The sequence below is a fragment of the Seriola lalandi genome, unplaced genomic scaffold (assembly GCF_002814215.2).
Source record: "Seriola lalandi dorsalis isolate HSWRI2012SDOR001 ecotype SW California unplaced genomic scaffold, Sedor1 jcf7180002054947, whole genome shotgun sequence".
Classification (NCBI taxonomy): Eukaryota; Metazoa; Chordata; class Actinopteri; order Carangiformes; family Carangidae; genus Seriola; species Seriola lalandi.
This window is the reverse complement of record NW_019525498.1, coordinates 447,564-467,699: the sequence shown is the minus strand read 5'-3', so window position 1 is coordinate 467,699 and position 20,136 is coordinate 447,564. Positions and strand designations below refer to the sequence as shown.

The 20,136-nt window shown below is 42.2% G+C and overlaps 1 protein-coding gene across 1 annotated transcript in view; it reads right to left on the bottom strand.

Annotated features, from left to right (window-relative positions):
* cd109 (CD109 molecule) overlaps nt 1-19,867 on the bottom strand; it is a 22,126-nt gene extending 2,259 nt beyond the window's left edge. Inside the window, exons 1-29 of the mRNA XM_087170422.1 lie at nt 19,680-19,867; nt 19,206-19,372; nt 19,086-19,114; nt 18,043-18,279; nt 17,017-17,142; nt 16,801-16,840; nt 16,598-16,679; nt 16,377-16,470; nt 15,922-16,063; nt 15,153-15,262; nt 14,662-14,940; nt 13,841-13,942; nt 13,701-13,763; nt 13,265-13,438; nt 12,633-12,785; nt 11,825-11,914; nt 11,360-11,429; nt 11,126-11,243; nt 10,216-10,333; nt 9,879-9,992; nt 8,150-8,368; nt 6,637-6,778; nt 4,959-5,135; nt 3,853-3,934; nt 3,532-3,760; nt 2,784-2,955; nt 2,371-2,561; nt 1,140-1,295; nt 390-455 (exon numbers count right to left, since the gene is read on the bottom strand). Coding sequence (XP_087026548.1) covers nt 390-455; nt 1,140-1,295; nt 2,371-2,561; nt 2,784-2,955; nt 3,532-3,760; nt 3,853-3,934; nt 4,959-5,135; nt 6,637-6,778; nt 8,150-8,368; nt 9,879-9,992; nt 10,216-10,333; nt 11,126-11,243; nt 11,360-11,429; nt 11,825-11,914; nt 12,633-12,785; nt 13,265-13,438; nt 13,701-13,763; nt 13,841-13,942; nt 14,662-14,940; nt 15,153-15,262; nt 15,922-16,063; nt 16,377-16,470; nt 16,598-16,679; nt 16,801-16,840; nt 17,017-17,142; nt 18,043-18,279; nt 19,086-19,114; nt 19,206-19,372; nt 19,680-19,822 — 3,885 coding nt within the window. The 5' untranslated portion in view covers nt 19,823-19,867. The remainder of the gene's footprint in view (nt 1-389; nt 456-1,139; nt 1,296-2,370; nt 2,562-2,783; nt 2,956-3,531; nt 3,761-3,852; nt 3,935-4,958; nt 5,136-6,636; nt 6,779-8,149; nt 8,369-9,878; nt 9,993-10,215; nt 10,334-11,125; nt 11,244-11,359; nt 11,430-11,824; nt 11,915-12,632; nt 12,786-13,264; nt 13,439-13,700; nt 13,764-13,840; nt 13,943-14,661; nt 14,941-15,152; nt 15,263-15,921; nt 16,064-16,376; nt 16,471-16,597; nt 16,680-16,800; nt 16,841-17,016; nt 17,143-18,042; nt 18,280-19,085; nt 19,115-19,205; nt 19,373-19,679) is intronic.
* Nucleotides 19,868-20,136: the final 269 nt, after the last annotated feature.

Here is a 20,136-nt window from a genome sequence, read left to right as displayed (position 1 = left end):
AGGGGGGTGGGGTGTCAGACTGAGACTGATGGACAAGTGAAGGATCAAACACCGAGCAGCTCAGTCCTTCTGTTCTGACATTTTCTAACATTTAGTCATGAATGATTCTGATTTCCTGCAAATGGTTGTTTCAATAAAAAAGACAGAATCATCTGAATAAAGGAAAACACTCGACGAAACGAACATTTTTGGGACAGATTAAAAAAACAGATTTTAGAAAAACATTGGCAGGATGAATTATGTCCGAGACCCTTTAAATCTTCTTTTTTATTTCACCTTTGTTGTGTTTTCTTAAACTCTAAGGATTTAAATTCAGTGGTAAGAAACTCCTTCTGTACCACTGAGAAACAGCAGCTTCCATTAAAGTGAACAGATTTCTGTCGCGGTACCTGAACCAGAGCGAGTCCGCGACCCTCTGCAGTCGCCTCCAGGTGCAGCTCCTCCTCCGGTTGGATCTGGAACAACATGAGACAAAGTGCAGCCTCCGGATTATTGTGTCCTTCCTCCACATCAGTTCAGTCCGAACGTTTAACTCCAGATTTAAGAAAAAATACTCAGCAGTCGTCTGTAAAATGTGGAATCTGGTCTGAACCTTAAAGGAACCTTCAACCTGTAAAGTTTCATTTTATTAGCAGCTGGTAATAAAGCTGACAGTGATGGTTGGTCTGACCTACTTCTATTTACTGTGTTGGATCTACATTCAGTTTATTCTTCAGGATTATACAAAAAGTCCAGAGCTGATTTGCTCCAAACTTGGTAGATGGATGGGGGAGGGGCCAGGGAACAACCCATTAAACTTTGGTGCCGATCTAGTTAAAGAGGCGGAACCAGGAAGTCTCTTATCACCTTCCTGTACCTTGCGAGATCGGGCATTTTTCGCAGACCTGGGGAACAGCCGCGACACGATTAAAGGGATAAAAATGAGAATGAATATTTCTGACTTAAACTTTGGGTAAAACAACCTGAGAAGGAAAAATCTTGTTTTGGTCGAGCTCCTCACACACTAGAGAGCACATGACCTGTGATGGACTTCACCTCTTTTTAAGGTGGTCACAAACCAGACGCTGTAATCTTTCGGCTGCACTGTCTCGCTCCCAGACGCTGCTGCACGTTGCTTCAGCTCAGGTTTGAATGTGTACCTGCTGACGCTGCTGGAGCAGGTGGTTGCCCCCGTGGATGTGGAAGGAGGCGACGGCGGTCGAGGCGTCAGTGTTCACTCTGACGGTGAGGTCGAAGTCGTGAGACCCGCCGAGAGCGGCGAACGTGGACAGAGCCTGCAGAGCCACGACGGTGTCCTGAGAGACGAGAAGAAGACGGAGCCTCACACATCTGCTCCGACATGTTCTGCTTTGATATCCTGCTGCTGATTTCCTGTTTACAGATGTGTACATCTGTCTGTCTGTCTGTGTGTGTGTGTGTGTGTGAGAGAGTGGAGCTGCGTTTCTGCCGTTTCACATGTGTCTGTGCATCTGTGGACAAATGGAGGAATTTGTCTTCCTGAGAAAAGCTGTTTTATTCCCTGCACTGTATCTGGAGCCTCTGACACATTATTTAGATGTTTTTGTTTCTCTGCAGCATCTGTCATGCATGTTTGTGTCCATGCGTGCTGAGGGATTAATTATCCTTTAGTCACCACATGCCCAGACGGCCACAAACTCCCTCTGATGTGACACCAACCACAGTTCTGAAACTGAAATGACAAATACGGGAATTTCTCCTTTTGCACAAACTTAAATCCTTAAATAAAGTTCACGTTCTGTTCTGACGTTTGTATCCGACGTTCTAACGGCCACAAGGATGCACATGCACATGTAAGACGGAGGTGATGAGGGGGTGAACCTCTCTGCAGTTGGTACAGTTGGTGATCAAAAATGATCAAAAATTAATAAGATAATAAGATTGTAAGATTGTATTTTTTTTTAAGCCTGTTTTATTTTTCTGTTCAGGTTTTATTTTCGATGCCAAGATTCACCGTTCTTTCCCCATGGTCACTGCAGTTTGTGCCATAGAGCGCTTATTAGGGACTATTTTCAAGTATGTGGGGCAGCATGAGGGTGTGTGTGTGTGTGTGTGTGTGTGTGTGTGTGTGTGTGTGTGTGTGTGTGTGTGGGACAAAATAAACTACAGTGTGTGTTCATGTTGTCGATAATGAATAAAATAAATTATATTGACACATTTAAAACATCGTATTAATGATATGAAATTGTCTAAACTCCATTGTTTTTGTTTTACTGACTGGAATCAGCTGAGATAAAAACCAAACAACTGAAACTAAAACTAGTGTAAATGTGCAAATCATTTGTTTTGACATCATCATGTTTTATGAGACCGTGTTGATTTAATTCTGTTATTGAATTTCAAGATCTGAACCTGAGTGCTTCCGAATCCTCCCCTGTGGTTCCTCTGCTGACTGAGCCACTTCATGAGGCCGAGACCGTCCGCCACGTGACCCAGTTTGTACTGAGCGAGCAGCAGGTAGGACGCCATCTCCACGTCTGCGGAGCGAGGCTGCCACGACGACGACAGGCCGGCGTCTGGGGAGGACCACGTCGGCACGCCGTCTAAATCACAGAGGACAGACAGAAGAGATGCAGCCATCTTTAAAATATGAAGTCGCTAGCTGTTTCCCTTTGCTTCCAGTCTTTATGCTAAGCTACGCTAATTGCATCCTGGCTCCATCTCCAAGCTTAATGCACAAACCTGATGTTGATATTGACAGCAAATAAGGGCAGTTCCCAAATTGTAAAACTATTCCTTTAAACACACATCAGCTGTTACCGTACCTCTCATCTCAGCTCGTCCAATCAGCTCACTGAGAGCCGTGTCGGCGCTGGAGCTGCCGGACAGAGCCAGGGCGTAGACGAGCAGGCTGAGGCTGTAGTTACTGGAGACGCCCAGAGCCAGACGAGTCTCCAGGAACAGCAGGGCTGCCGACACCTGGCTGCCGTACTGAGCCTGACAGACAGAGAACGGGGCAGCAGCGCGTTGACACGTCACTTCAGCTCATCACTTCAAAGGCATTAATGAGATCAGACCATAAAGACGCGGCGTGATGACGTCGGTCTGGTTAGGAGGTTGTGTTTAAACACATCTGTGGACACATTAGTTTGTCCACTCCATGTTGTTACAGACTGCTCATTAAGATCAAACTTTATTGATCCCTGTGGGGTTAACAGACAGTTGGCCTTTTTGTTACATGTGGTCAGAGAGTGTAAGACTAACTGTTTGTCTTTGGCAGAGAAAAGATAAATACCAAATACTCACCTCAGAATCAAATGTGGATCAATCCGCCGCTAAAAATAGTCCCTAACAAATGCACTACTTCCTCCTGTCTGAGTGAAGCTGTATGTGAGTCTTGAGGCGGAGCCACAGGGTGAGGAACGTTTCATAAGATTTGTTGACAACGAAAATATAGAAATAACTTCTATCTAAATGTATCTAGAACAGTTTATTATCTTCTCATCAGCTTGTCGGTCCGTGAATCACTGAGCGGCGCTGTACAAACAGACTGACGGACGCATCGACTCTCACCCTGACGTCAGTGTCCTCCAGCAGGGCGATGAGGACGTAGGCTGTCAGGGAGACGGGGCCGTCCTGGCCTCCTTGGAGCTCGGTGTGGATGACCCGGCCGGGCTCCTCGAACCTCCCATCAGCCCCCTGCTGGAATCCTAACCACGCCGCGGCTTTGTGCAGCACGTTGGCGTCGATGCCGATGAACGGCCGCGCCTGCAGGAAACACCTCAGCACGAACGCCGTCAGCCTGCGGAGACGGAGTTTCTCTCATCAGTGTTTGTGAAAAGCTGCGAGCTGTCCACATTTCAAGCTACATGCGTGAACTACTTTATAACACACCAGGTGCTTCCGGATGAGTCCTGGTCTCCGAACGCGCTGAAGGAGCCGTCCGCTCTCTGATAGGACAGCTGTCGCTCGTAACCTGAGGAAGAACAGGATATACTGGATGTCAGGAAGTCACATCAAATTATGATTATTTTACTCAGGAGAAACAAAAACTGTCTCAGTAAATCAAGTTGTGAATTATGTCGAATCAAACAGCTTGTTTTTATATTAGTCGAGTGACTCGTTTATCTGTGTCGTTAAAAGTAGAAATACACAATTCTAAAGAAACTTGTTTAAATCACAGTCTGACGTCAACCACAGGTTTCTGAAGCTCAGAGTGAGCTGCTCCACCGTCACCATCTTGGCAGTGTCTGACTCCGCCCCCTAACTCCCAGCTAATCCAAAAATGGACAAAGAGGAGGAGCGAGTGTGGAGCTGAGATTTACATACGCTCACCCACCTGTCACTCAAAGAGGCCACGCCCTCAATCCTCCATAACTTTAGTCTTAATAAAATGTAAACAGGTGAGTTTTATAAACAGGTGAAATTAGCCCGAGAGACATTTTAACATGGGAGTCTATGGGGACTGACTCACTGTTGGAGCCAGACTCTAGTGGCCATTAGAGGAACTGCAGGTTTTAGCACTTAATGTTTTTATAAATGCAATTAAAACAAAAATAACCTACTGGTGTGTTCACAGCTCCTTGAACCTGGACATCAATGTTAGAAATTAAGTTTTTACATTTGTAAATTTCTTGCTTTGACGCCACCTTGTGGAAATACCAAGAATTGCACCTTGGCAAACAGCAAGCGCGTTTTTACAACGTAACATCTCATCTGAACACTTACACATGGTACACACATTTTTAGATTCAGTTCGACAAGCACAACCTAATACTAATACAAATATTTACTATTTTCCGACACCTATAAGTGGCAATAATCAATACGTTTTTTGATATTAAGGGAAGCTGTGAATCTCAGTATTTATTTCATGGATTTTTCTGTATCCAGTACCTTTCTGAGGTTTGGTGGATGTGAACACAACCTCTTCTGCTCTTCTCAGAGCTGGTTATGACTCAAGAGTACGTTACCTTGACATAATCCACGTCCTAATCTACCTTTCATCATGAAGTCCTCGGCTCTGTCCGTGGCGTCCTGGCTCGTCTGTCCCGTAGCGCTCAGGTACTGCAGCACGTAGACGTTTGGCGCGAAGTTGATCATGTTCTGTTCGCCGCAGCCATGAGGCATCTGGATCAGAGAGTCCAGGCCGCTGATGGACGGGCCGAGGATGTCGCCTTCGTCGCCATGGAAACCAGAGAAATTAGGACACGGTGAGAAGAGCAATGTCTACAGGTAATTGAGCCAGACTAAACCGATGAAGTCGGTCAACCCATCAGCACCAGGCAAATGTTTATTTAAATGTTTGTTTAATGTAAGTGTTTATTCATTTATCTATGCGCACTCAACCCTGGATATCCAGGTCTTAAAGCTGCAGTGCACAATAACTAATGTAGGTATCAGAGCTTATTTCACATCAGTGTGTATTGAACAGAGCTGCTGTTTCTCCTCCGGCTTCTCGTGTCGATCAGCTGGCTGCTCTCATCTGATTGGATGTGTCAGCTGTAAACTTTGTCTCACAAGGCCAACTGTATCTAAGAAACCTCACAGAGTGTGAAGTCATCTTTCCACCGATCACATCAACGACCAGCTGCTTCATCACAGGGTTCCTCCTCATCGCTCCTGACACGACAATTAACCTTTGACATCACGAAATCCTCAATAAATGTCTTCCATGTTCAACACGGGAAAAGTGTGAGCTCAGCCTGCTGCTGCATGTGGAGTTGCACATGTGTTTTCATGTTGCACGTCTGCACCTTGTTACATGGAAAAGTACCGCCGCGCAGCTCGCTGTTTGAACACGTGTGTTTCGTGTTTTCATCGCCCTAAAACATGAAGAAACTACCTCTGGTTATTATAACCCGTGTTGTTCAGCACACGTGTGTGTCTGCTGTTTCAAACATGCTGGAGTCCATATGTGTGACAAACTGCAGGTTTGTGTTGAGTTTATTCCATCTTCAACAACAAAGAGTGGATTATGTCTGTATCTATTAATTACATATGGTTTCACTTTTTCCATTTTTCACATGGTGGTTTCCTTTATTTCTGCAAACTAGTGAGCTGTCAAAATAATCTTTCATCTACATCTACTCTTAATTAAGGCTAAGCCACAATAAAATTAACTAACAGGAGGAGGAGGGGACATTCATTTTACAGTATTCTGTGACTAAAGTAAAGAAATGGGACAGAAACTTGCATTTTAAACCTTATTTCTAAACATTTAAAGGAGCTATTTGTTAGCTATGTGTAAGTTTTGCTATTGCTACATAGCTAACGTTAGCATTAACAGCTGTTTACTAACAAGTCTTGCCAAGAGCTTCAGTTTACAAGACAAGAGGTTATAATACGTCCTCTGAGCAGCCTGGACGTCACAGTGACTCGGTATCGGAAAGTGTCGGGCTAGCTGGTGATATACATATATGTTAAACAGTCACAGTATCAGAGTCATGTGTGCACACTTTTGGGCCAGTAGTTTAATGGCTGAGTGGAAAAACAAGTTGAACTTTGGATCATACGTTGTGTTTTTGAGATATATTTTAGTCCTGTTGTTAGTTGGAAATCAGTTGCTTTCTTTCGCTCTGTTGTTTAAAGGACTCAGCCTGAGACCTCAGGGCGTCTGAGCCTGAATCTGTTTTCCCAGGTTGTGACTCAAGGTTCTTCCTCGGTGTGTTTACATACCGACGGCCGTCACTGAGGCTCTCTCGCTGCCCTCCACCACATCTGCTGGGAAGGTGAACGTGACGCGTCTGGAAAGGCTCGACTGCGATGCAGAAAGCTCAAACAGCAGCGAGGTGGAGAACGACTGCTCGAGTCCCTCGGCCTGCAGAATCCACAGGCGTGAGAAATGGACGCACAACACACAAACAAACCACGGTGAGTAATATTTCTGGGAAAGGCAGAGCTGTAAAACGAGATCAAGATTTCTTGGGTTACAGTGGAGCAGCAGATGAGGTTCGATTTCAGTGGAAGATTTTCTCTCTGTTTGTTTTGGAGCTGCGGCAGTTTGACGGACACGCCGATAAACACAATCTGACAGGTTCAGCTCTCACTGGCGATGACGTTTGGTTGAGAGAGACACTGAACCTCTGACTTCTCACTTCACAGGCTGCCTCACTTTCAGTTAAAAGCATCATATTTTAATGGAAATGGAAGCAGCTTCTGCTCGTATCAGTGTGAAACACACAACCAGTGGTTCTTAACCTGCTGCTCACCCTTAAAATTTAACAGTATGAGAAGGAAAGTCACTATGAATATGATCATATCTTCAGTTCCTGTAAAACTTCCTCAACATCGAGTCAGCGCTGTTCCACACTTGGGTCATGTGACGACACGATCATGAGAAGCAGTTTAGTTTGATGACAACAGATTTATGGACCTGAGAAGCACAGGAAACCATGAAGGAGCATTTAATCCTTCAAAATAAAACATAAAAGTCAAGTCTGTTTACCTCGGTTTCCAGTCTCTATGCTAAGCTAAGCTAACGCGCTTCTGGCCTTAGCTTCATATTTAGCATAAAGACATACGAGTGGTATCAATCTTCTCTATTTAACGCTCAGCAACAAAACAAAGAAGTGTGTTTCCTCTTCTAATTCAACAAACCTTTCTCATTTAAATGTTCTTTTTAACTTCATCATATATCCTTCCACAATAAATACACATTTATTAAACATTATAAATTGACTGATATTCAAGGAATCCACATCAGCAGCTTTGAAAATAAACATTTATCCTGTTGTGTCGAGCCAAAAAGAAAAAATCTGAATTATTTTGCCTTAGTTTGTTTTGGTTTCTTATTTATTTATTTTACCCTTTAATATCTTATTTAATTTGTCACGTTGTGTTTGTGTTCATCATTCGGTTTGTTTAGTGTGACTTACTGTGTTAAGTTTGATCTGTGTTTATTGTTTTGTCTTCTGATTATTTATATAATATTTTTCTTCAAGAAAAAAAAGAGAAAAAAAAGTGTGTATCCCAGATTGTTGAACTTTTCCTTCAGCTGTATTATGGTGTTAATAACCACACTTACATACTGCTGATAAATGCCAAATATGAGGATTAAAGTAAAGTGTTTCTAAAATAATAGATAAATAAGGGATTTATTTGTGATATATATTAGGTTATAACTACAGAAGTACTAATTAAACCTAAATAAACTAAACCTCCCAGTTACTGTGTGATTCCCTCACAGCACCTTGACGAGCACCGTCGTTCGGACCGAGTCAGACGCCGCAGACGACACGGCCTTCACAGAGACGGGGATTTCTCCGAGGACCAGCGGCCTGATGGGAACCAGGACGGACGTCCCGCTCTCTCTCCCCACAGACACCCGACGAACACTGGGCATGGAGAGCTCCTCGTTGTCCGGGAAGACGAACTCGAAGGCGCCACTCTCTGCGACAATCACCATGACCTGCCAACAAAGAGCGGGAGAAGACACCCAGATCACGTTACACCGAGTACAGAGAGCGAGGGAGGAAACAAAAGAAGCATGTTGTTGTAACCAAATATCAAATTAAAGAAGTAATTATGAGAACAACAGCTCTCTGAGGGGCTGATGTGAGCTTTTATGAAGCTTTTATGTGTTGGAGGATTTGAAGATGAAAGAGTTCCTGGGTCGTGTCTGTCTCACGTCCTCAGAGGAAACAGCAGACGGCGTTAAAACCACTGATGCTACGTTAGATTACAGCAACCTGACGCCTAAACAACCTCACTGACCCTGTGAACCAGATTTAGTCACCTGTAATCAAACACCTGCTGTCGGTACACAGTGACATATATCACACGGTTAGTGTAAACAGATCAAACATCACTTTCATTCTGCCCTTTATGGTCAAAGGGACATACATCTTTTAAAACAGCTGGATGAACATCAGGTGTGTGTAGCCTCTTTGGCAAGTCAACGTCCAGTCAGGAGGACAGTCCGTCTTTATTCTTTCTTTAGGTACAGAGACTAAATAAACGGAGAGATCCATTCACATCGATCCACATATTCAGCCATTGTTCCTTCCTCAGCACCACCAGACTGACCCGACTCCTCTGGGGGATATTCCTCTGTGACTCATGGCGTGACTACCGCCGTCAGAAATGATGACGTCACAAATCCCCGAAGACTGCTCACTTTTATCTTCAACTATTTCCTATTTCCCTTTTATAGCCTGTTTTTATTTAATCTTCTAGCATCTCTATCTCAAGTGGTCCCCTGAGAAACGGCAATGAGGAATCGTGGGTAGCCAAACACTGTAAAAATATTCATGGGAATAACTCTGATGGAGCTGGAGCGTGGGCGAGGATCCCTCAGTCCGTTAAATGAGGAGACTTAAGAAATGTCGTCTGAGGGGAAAAGTTTTGGATTTCCACATTTAAAATAAAATTATAACCAGGACTTTATAAATATAATATAATAATAAATTCTACTTTTTTATTATGGAGTTTTATTTGTGTTGTCTTTGTCACTTGGACCTGTTTAATAATGGTATCCTTGTGTACTGTTGAGATCAACTGTATGTATTGGGAAGCCTTCTCATTAATCTTCAATCACTCAGTCACATTTATGAATCATAATTTTTCATCATCATTCACACACAACAGCAAATTTTCCATCTATAAAATACAAGCACATTAACAGAACGTAGTCTAAATGTCATGGAGAGTTGTTGAGACTTATTGTGATTTTTAAGTGCATCATGTAGATCATAAATTACACACTCACAATCTGTACAATCAAATTAAATGTTGGAGGGTAAATTTAGTGCACTACGTAGAAAATAAGGAGGGATTTTGGACACAGCCCTAGCTAAGTCTTCTTCCAGGTTTCCATCCACACACTTGAAATTTACTTGTATCGTGTCATTGGACGTGTAAGTGAGTGTGTTTGTTTGCTCTGTCATCCAGCCCAGCTGTGTGAGGAGCAGCAGACTGACCTCCAGGTCCTGCGGGAGGTAGTTGAACAGAATGATCTCCAGCAGCAGCTCCTCTCCTCGGATGATGTAGGCCGGCAGATTCAAGGACAGGAAGAAATCCTGGAACACTGTGAGCTGCAGGGACGTCACATGGAAACGACCTCAGCAGGTTTAAACACTAACAGGGCAATATACAACCTGAATACTAACAACTGAATGAAGTATTTATAAATCTTTTATGTGCTCTTGTGTAATACAAGTCTGAATAGAAATAAGAAAATAACTCAAATTTTCAAAGTAATAAAATAAGGAGCATTATTCTGTCTTTTAGGGGAAGTCACTGAAGTGATATAAATACCTGCGCTGGCCTCTCTACGATGCCCAGACCCAGGTTCTCAGACATGACGAAGGCGGTGGCAGTCCAGGTTGTGATGGTGTCTGGTACAGTCAGGGTTATCTCTGCTGTGTCTGAATTACTGCGATAAAGACAAGAAACATGATTTGTAATATAAAACAATAGTTAAAAACCAAAGGATGCAGCATCTACGTCATATACCTCATGTTTTGGTATTAAGTTTGGTGTCAGTGAGTCATGAGATTCATGCAGGCTGCAGGTTGATGTGATCATTAAGTTTCTTTGTAGTTTTCTTTGCAGTAAATCTCATTGTTGGCTTGTTATCTTATTAGAATAAACAGGGGTATCATCTGCATACATACGCATTTTGCAGTTTGTCTGGTCGCACTCATGGGACTCTTTGGCCTTAGTAGCTCTCCTTGTGTGTTCTGGTCTGTGCAGGACTTAACCTTCACACAACCTTGACTGATTATACTTTGTTTGAAAGCCTCAAGTCTCCTGATTGTATTTGTTCATCACTGAAACAGCTGCTGACACAGAATTTCTTCAAGAGAATTTCTCCAAAGTTGTTTTCCTCGCAAAAAGTACTATAACATGCTTTATATTGCCTTTTTATGCCATTTCTATCATGTTTGAGTCTCTGTAACTTTGGTTTAGTATCTCTTATACTCCTTTTGACTTTTTGATTGCAAAGTTTAAAGAGGTACCTTTCAGAGGAGACTAGGGTTATGACTTTAATGACTGCAATCAAAAGCGTTGAAGACCGTTAAAGTTACATTTTTGGGCTTGTGAACACAAACAGGTGCATCTGGTAACAGTTTAAAGTACCATATAAGTGACTTGACACTACGTCCATCTTCTATAATCTATGTAGATGTTTAAAATTCCTCCCTAACATTGAGAAGAGATTTACCCTGTGTTGGTATCCAGCCATATCCAGGTCTCTGGAAACTTCCACCGCTCTCGTGGCTCCTGTTGTTGCTGTACATGAGGACCGTCTGTCTGCTCCATGTCATATATTCCCTCCCCTGCTGTTTAAAAGATGAGCGTCAGTTATATTAGATTTGCATAGTCGCATTAGTCGTAATATTTCATTGAGTGTGAGAGGCAGGCAAGCTTTTGAATAATGTTGATTATTAAAACTTACGAAATACAGGCTTCAGCGGATTTTGCATCGTGTGTAAACAGGCATCAGTCAGAACCACAAGATCACATGTCTGCACAAAGACAAGGAAGACGTGAAACACACTTCACTCCAGATACTTCAAATACCTTCAACAGCTTCTGCAGCCACAGGTTGTATTTACTTTGCTAAAAAATGTAAATAAATAAATTAAGAACACAATGAACACTAGTTATTAGTAGTTAGTAGTAGATTTATTATCATTATTCCAATAATGTATTAGAAGGAACATATGTATAACTCAGAAACTGGGAAAGCTGGTGGTCACACCTGTTTATTATTTTATTGGAGGACTGGTTTAAGGGGAGGAAGACACTGAGCTATTTTATTAATTGACATACAGTTCTGATGGAAACAGGGTATCTATTGTTATCTTTTAAAGTAACACTCTAAATCAAGACTTTGCTGTGAAAACAAACAAAAGCTAACCTTGAAGACAGAGTATGGATCTCCCATTGTCAACATGTCAGAGTAGGCGTCGGCCGCGGAACCGACGTACTCGTTAATCTCCTCCAGCACCTGTGAAAGCAACATCCTATTGTCACAGACTACAAAGACCGACAACACTAAGCGGGACACAAAAAGAGCACTTATTGTTTAAAACCAGTTCGACCGAGCTGGGATGAAGCAGTTCATGGTGCTTTCATTCACGCTGAACTGATACTGGGGTGGGGGGCAGCAGATTGGGTTTCGTAGGTGAACCTGCAGGGGAGGTTATACCAGAAAAATAAGGATGTGAGGGGGATGGACATATAGTTGGAGATGTGTTACTGCTGGAAAATATTAAACCGGAGAAGACCCCGGGGAGTTATAGAAGCTGCTGGTGTTCACTGTCATATGACCAACAAACAGACCACGGTCCTTACAAGACAAGAATCACGTGAGTCAAGGCTCATAGATTCATCTCTATGACTGAGGCTCAGATTGAAGACTCAGTCAGCTGCTTCACCGTCAGTGTTTGTGAGAAAATGATCAATAACAGGTTAATAAATACATCATAACTTCAGCCAGAGGTTTATGAATCATGATCTTCAGGTTAGCATACTAATGCTAATTAGCTCAAAACAAAGTACAGCAGAGGTTGATGGGGACGTGGTCAGTTTGGAAGGTGTTTGGTCATAAACCAAAGTACTGAACCATCTTTGGCGATATGATGATGTTGGATTCAATTATCAGAGTCACAATCAATTAAAACAATAAAGCTGTGCCTCAGCAGCGAGTCAGCAGTCGTTCTCACCCTCTCCTTGGTGATGTCGTTGCGTGATCCCGTCCACTGCGTCGCCTTGTCGACCACCAGGATCCCGACCAGAGAGCCGGGCTCCTCCACCGCGACCCTCAGTGTGACCTCTTCAGCTGGTCTGCTCATAGTATTGCTCCAGCTCAGAGACACCTGCCAACCACAGATGCATCAGGTATAGTAGCCATCTGATTTTCCTCCAGAAAACTGGTTTGCAGAGGTGAAACTTCAACTTCAAGACAATTAAGACTATAAGACTGTAAAACCCCTTGTCACCACACAAAATCATGAATGTATTTAAAGAGTAAGTAGGGGTTAGTTTCACACATCTTAATACATATGTTTTTATTTGTGTAGGTGGTTATTTAATTGAGGCAGTCCGTCCCCTGTTCTGTAGCTGCCTGTTGACTGAGATCAAACTGATCCATTAACTTCCTCTTTTTCCAAACATGTCACAAGCTTCTCCTTGACTCAGTTTGAGCAAATTAACAATGCTGCTCTTGTAATGCTAGTTAGCATTAGCCAACTAGAACTCTGCTTTTTGTGTTCACTGTTTTTTTCCACCTTGATGACATCATACTCACAATCATCAGACTCACACTGCCAGGCCCATTTAAAATACTACTTTGTACCTTGTTTCGTAAAGTTTGGGTGATGGGCAGCTGGAGCACGTCGTTGACGATCTCTCCATCAGGATGGACACAGTAGACGATGACGCAGGCCAGAGGAGCCCAGGAGATTTCTGGGACCAGCGTTAGATCACCTGAGCTTTTCCCAGCAGAAACCACCTGACCTCTGGACTTCACCTTCACACACAGAAAACACATGAAAAATGTTATTCAAAGTGCATAAATCTGATATATTAGAATATTTGAGGTGTAAAATGGTCTGACATACTCTGCATTTCTAAAGTTGTATGATAAACTTTATCAATATGACATTAGTTGACTATTAGTTGATTATGTTGACAAAGTGTCACAAGATGTTGAACATATGCAGTGTAAAAACACAAACATTAGAAACAAATAATCGAAGCATGCTCGCTGAGTATCATCATAAGTTTCTTACTATGTAGTGAATCTCGGTTATTGGAAAATTCCCTTCAATGTGCAGCAGGAGTGGTGAACCAACCTGAAGGAAGAGAGGATGGTGATATATCATCTCACCAACGACAAAATATGTTTAATGACTTTTGTCCATGTGTTTACCTCTGGAGGTCTGGCGGGTTTCTGAACCTGCAGGTAGGAGTGACTGGGGGATGTGTAGCTTCTGTAGAGCTGAAGAGTGCTTTGGCTGTCCTCAAAAGAAGCCTGAAAACATGTGACGAATATGTGAAAAACACTTTTCTGTGCTAGTACTAAATAGTTTTATAGAAAATCTTCTTTAACATCTCCTGCTGGCTTGAAAATCGCAGTTTGATTTTGACCCAATCAAAACTGATTGTCCTTATTTGGCTCTGGAAATCTATCATTTGTTTCCATTCAATGCAGATGATACACTGCTTCACATTTCAGTGAATCCCCTCAAGGCATTGTGCTCAAAATGCACGTTAAATATTTGTCAGATTGAGGATGGCCGGACTCAAATGCAGACACTGCAGGACGCTGCAAAACCTCCAAGGGAACTAAAACAGACAAACTCACAAAGACAGAGACTTAAATACACAAGGGTGAGTGAACACAGGTGAAACACATCAGAGCGGGGCAGACAGTCACATTGGAGGGAAACAGGACAAAGACAGGAAGTAAAACTAACATGAGACACACAAGGGAAGTGATGACAAAATAAACCAGGAAAGGAACAAATGTCCAAACATAAAGAGTTAAAATCCAAAGAGTTCAAACTGAGAGTCAACATTAACAGTCCTGTGAGGGCAAACCGTGACAATAATAATTGTATAAAATTATCACTGTTTTAATCTTAATATTCCACTACGGCACAAGACTTTAATGTATTTTACCTGTAAGAAATTATATGCCAAACATCAGTTAAACTGTGACACTGTCATGCCTGTAATGTTGTTACTTACATCAATGGTGAGTGTTTCAGTTTCATTCATGACTTGAATGAAGAGGGGTATGACTCCATCTGCAGGGACAGGAAACCCCATGTCTTTCGGCGGCATCTCCTCTGGGTGGGGAGGCGTTCTCGAAGGGCCTGACACGTGTGATGAACGAGGCATCATTTCTTCTACCTCGTCCATTTTCCAACTCCACGGACTTTGCTTTCGTTGCATCACTGACATGTGAACCATCTTTAGCTGATCCTCCATTGACAGCGGTTCATTGTTGTATGTACATATTTTCAGCTACAGAATTAAGAGGTTATTAACTTTTAACTATTGGCAACATGCTTTATTTAAAAATATAGAGCAGTGTGTAAAATCTATTGATTTACTGCATTTTGAAGATGTAAATTTGCAAAGAAAGTGGAGGAAGTGCATCACAATTAATCCTCCTGATGATCTTAAATAGATAAACATTGAAAAAATACATTGAGATACAATGTTGTTTTCCTTACCCTGGCAGTGAAGTTTAACGAGGGTCTCAGTATTTGTGGATAACCATCAAAGGAAAGTTTATATTTGTGTTTTGCCAGAGACACCTTTGTCGTACTGAAATATGTGCGACCTGAAAGATGAGAAGCATGAGCAACGATCAATAATATACAGCATCAGTAAAATCTGATTAATATCAATCAGAAACTGAGAGCAAAACATAACAGAACTATAAACTGGCAATGAGGGTGGTTGGTGAATAGCCTACTCTACCTGGCAAGCTAACTGCTAACAGGCTAACCAGCCAAAACATGCAAACGCTAGCTAATCTGTTAGTTTCTATTTTCTTCTTACTTGGCCACAATTCCCCCTTTGCATTTTTTCTCAGGATTACACATAATTTAAGATTTTTATTGAGGATGAGATAAAAGCTCTTTAAGCTAACAAGCTTGCTAACTATCAGTTAGCTCAGTAGCTAACAGGACATTAAGTTCACACAGTTTATCACAAGACTTATTTATGCCATTGTACAATAACTGTTTGTAAAACACGTCTCTGCTTTGGAGCAGTTTAACAAGAGGGTTAAATAAAAGGTGCTAATAGCTTAAATATTCCACTTGGACATTTAAAAGCATTGTGCCCATTTACTTTGCCCCAAGGAGCAAATTCATGTTGAATGCCATTTTAAATTTGGGTGTGACGAGACCTTAAATGTTGCTCCCAAGCTCTATCCACACTGCCAGGAATAATGTTCTGGTGTTAAAAACAACAATGTACAGGAAGGCTGATTACCTGTCAGGTGTTCAGTCACATTAACCTGAATCATCAGGAACTCGTCATTCATGTATTCATCATAGAAGACCATTTCTAGAGCTCTCTGATTCCTGGGGTTGTAGGTGGGAACATCAAACGTGAATTCTTCGGTGCCATCGATCTAAATCAAATAATACTTTTTCATTTAAATTTTTATAACTTTCATTTTCATTATCTGTTGATGTATTAATTATATTTTTTAATTAGTCAAAAAATGTAAAAAAAAAACCATTATGATAAATTTCCACGTCAAGTTTCCACATGTAAAGGTGACATCATCAAAACTCTTACTTCCTGTGACCATCAGTCCAAAAGTATTTTGATATGCTTGTTGTTTTAGCTCTGGATACCACACATATTATATCTTGTAGTCAAATAATAATCAATATGTTCATCAGACAAATCAAATTAAACCTTTAAGTAGAATTACTTACCTCTTTCTTTTCATTATAAACCTCTACAATGCCGTGAAAGTGATGAAGGAATGTTATATTCATGCGTCCCTGAACAGGTTTCCCGTACAGGTACCTGAGGATGAAAACACAATGATTTTAAATAATCATAAAGCCTCACTCACAAACAAGATCATCAATATTACTAAACAAACATGTAAATAAAAGTATCAACACTTGACTGAATGAAACAATGGTCTCACTTTGCTGTGACGGAGCCGTGCAGACTGTCCTTATGATAAATGACGTCCGGGGCGTCAATCACAACCTCAAACTTTGGCAACACTGCAACCACACACACAAAATAAAGACACAACAAATGAAAACATATGAGTGTTTAATAATTCAACTTTAATTGTAGAACAGAAAGAAGACGCCCACATAGGGGCAGAAACAATGTACAAACCATAATGAGCCACGTTGAAATGCTTCCCACTTGAAACACCCTGTAAAACAAACAGAAGATGAACCCTTTAGATTTAAGGAACAACATGACCTTTGCTCTGGCGCCACCCTCAGGACAAACTGACAAGATTACAACATACACTGCGTATCTCTTCCTCCTTGTTAGAGTTCATCCATGTTTCATCCTACAGTCCTTATAAAAACTCAACGCCCTTACATTGACTCCAGTGACAATGGTCCATTCACCCAGAGGAGGGTTTTCAGACAGCTGGAACTCTTTGGACACGACCCCGAGGACGCCGTCCACGGACAGCCACTGTCTGAGCACGTTTCCCCTCGGGTCCTGGATCAGGGAGGACACGCACACAGAAAGAAGTAATGATTATCCACGAGCAGTAGACTGGCAGATGAATCTATAATGAAAATCATCATCATCATCAGCCATAACATCATATGTAGAGCTGCTGCTGCTGCTGCTGCTGCTGCTGCTGCTGCTGATGATGATGATGATGATGATGATGATGATGACTCTCATTCAGACCTGTGGCTCATGAATGATGGATTGTTGTGGTGGATATTTTTCCACAGATTTTGTTTGTTAAGAAGTTGAATATTGTAAAGATTAATGTCCCATTCACTCTGGTAACTGTCTCTCACATTCTTTAGGTGAACTTTTCCTTTCTAAGCAGGTGTGACAGTCCACACTAACTACCTGCTTCATCTACACGTTACCTCAGGTGAGCGCTGCAGTATCCAGGCTTCTTCCCTTCACCCTCCTCTGACGACCACACATCGTTTAATTCACGTTATTTCTGGAAATATTTTCATCTTTGTAAAGTTTGTTTCAATCTAAGACAGATAACGACCTTTAATGTGACGCTGATTAACGGTTAATACAACACCTGGGAAGCGGAGTGATACATGTGGTTAAAAGTCCCAGCGCTGTTATACTCTATATCAGCGCTCATGGAGTGACTCTTGTCCAATCACATTACTTGGTCGGAACTAACTGTTGTATAAAAAAGCATCACACAACAGCCTGCGGCCTCGTACCTATGACCACATCACAGCCGAATCACAGCCGCGCTCATATGCAGCATCACTCCCTCTCGTGTGATATTACTTAAATATATTACGTATGTGTAAGAGCGGGAATATTTGGAGTTATTGATAGCGTAATACAAAGAAAACAACATATCTAAATTCTGTGCTGGACACCTCTTAGTCCTGGCGTCAGACTCACTGTGATGCTGAGATCCACCGGGCGGGTGAAGGGCCTCCCGTCGGGGTGAATGGACACCGCTCTGATCTTCACCACCTGCCCCGGCAGGTAATTCAGCTTGTCTGTTTGAATGAAGGTGGAGAAGCCTTTGGGGTGAAAGCGCAGTTCTGTTGAGTTGGAGAAAACTTGGATGCCACCCACGTGACCTTTGACCTCCAGGCTGTAGGGGTGCCAGTAGCTGGACTCGCTGTCGGGGATCTGCGGGGACGCAACATGGAGGAATTGAATCAGGAAATGAATCTGACGCTCGACACCTTTTGAAGAGATAAAAATTCTGCAAAAGCCAGTGAAGAAAAATGGGCCGAGGATGATTTCTTCTCTTAGAAATGCAAATCAGAGAAAGTGAAAAACCTGAAGGAGCTGGTTCCAATCTGAATTTAAAACTTCTCAGGCATCAGACTGAGGTGTGAGCTGTGGAGCAGATAACAGGCTGCTCAACATCTGCCCGACTTTAACTGGATTATCTCTGTTTCTGTTCAAAAGCATCAGTTCACACTTCAAAGAAAAGCGTCTCCTCCCAGCTGTGAAAACAGTCTCTGATTGTTCTGGGCTCATTTAGCAAGAAACCTGTCACCACTGAGAGAGGAAAATAAAACCAGAGACAGGTGGTGAAAAGTGAAGGAAACAGCTGTTTAGTACTTTACGTTTTTTTAATTTGTATTCTCACTTTAATTTTATTTACTTGAAAGTTTTTATTCTTGTACTTTTTTCTGCCCTGTGCTGCTGCAAATCCTGAATTACCCCTCTGGGATTTAGATAAACACTGATTTCATGTCAGTTCCCACAGAAGCCACCAGGGGGCCCCAGATCACAACTTGTTTTGTCAGGTTTGAAACCATAAATACAGCCATAAATAACACAGTGGGGAAAAAAGATCATTATAGAGTTATGTATTTATAATACAAAAAATATATTATATATTTTTTTTAAGATATTTAAAAGTATAAAAAATAATATATAATAAAATAAAAAATGATGTTTATATATGTGTATGTCATACTTACAGGTGGAAGAGTCAGCAGCTTAGTTGAACCTGTAAACAGAGAAAATAATTGACAGTGGGTTAAATTATTTTATACTGTGAGCATTTAAATCAGAGAATACAAGTACAATAAATAATTTACCTCCTTCGACTGTCATCGACTCCGAGGCCACGGTCTGGTTTCCATGAACAATGTGAGCAGAGACAACGACCGGCGAGGTGGTGAGGATGGAGACCGACACTGATGGAGGGACTTCAGGACGGAGGAATCTGGGGGTCAGCAGCAGGTAGGAGGGCCGAGGGCCAGGGCTGGAAAAACACATGAAGTCATGTGGTTGAACTCACACACTCTGCGGAGAGGCAGGTCTGAGGGAGACGGACGTTTCCTCCTCACAAGTTCTTAAGAACCAATAGACTTCACTGTATATTAACCTGCGATCAGTTGCTTAAATTCAGCAACATGTGGGTGAAATCTGTATTAAATGTTATTTTAATGAAGCATGAACCATATAGACATGGGTTGACATTTGAACATTGTAAATAGGATATCTCAGTTTTGAAATTGAAGGCCCTTTAAAAGGCCTGGTGCCCGGTTCTACCTGGACCTGCCTTTTACCTGAGTGTGGTGCTCTGGGCGGCGGAGAGGACGACGAGGCTGAAGAACCCCCACACCTGGAGACACGCCATGTCACAGATGAACCTCGCTCCACGAAGTCTGGCTCTGTTCTGGAAGCAGGTGATGTCAGCGACAACCTTCATACCTGCAAACGGTGGCCACACCCCCCCACCACCTGATGAACTGAACCCGTGTCTGTTTACTTGAATTCCCTCAGGGAGGCTTTGTCTAAGAGCTGAGACTGGGTGTTTCCACACAAGGGATATTTACCCTGATCCCACAGAGGAAAATGTGCCGGTGATTTTATGTGTGATAAAGATTTATGAAGTCTGCACCTCAGTCCTGGTTCAGTCTCGCTGCTGCGGAGTCAAACAGTCACAGTGACCTTTCACCTGCTGCTCAACAGCTTCTGCATGGAGCTGGAAAAAGATGAGAAACCCCCATGAAACAGAGACGG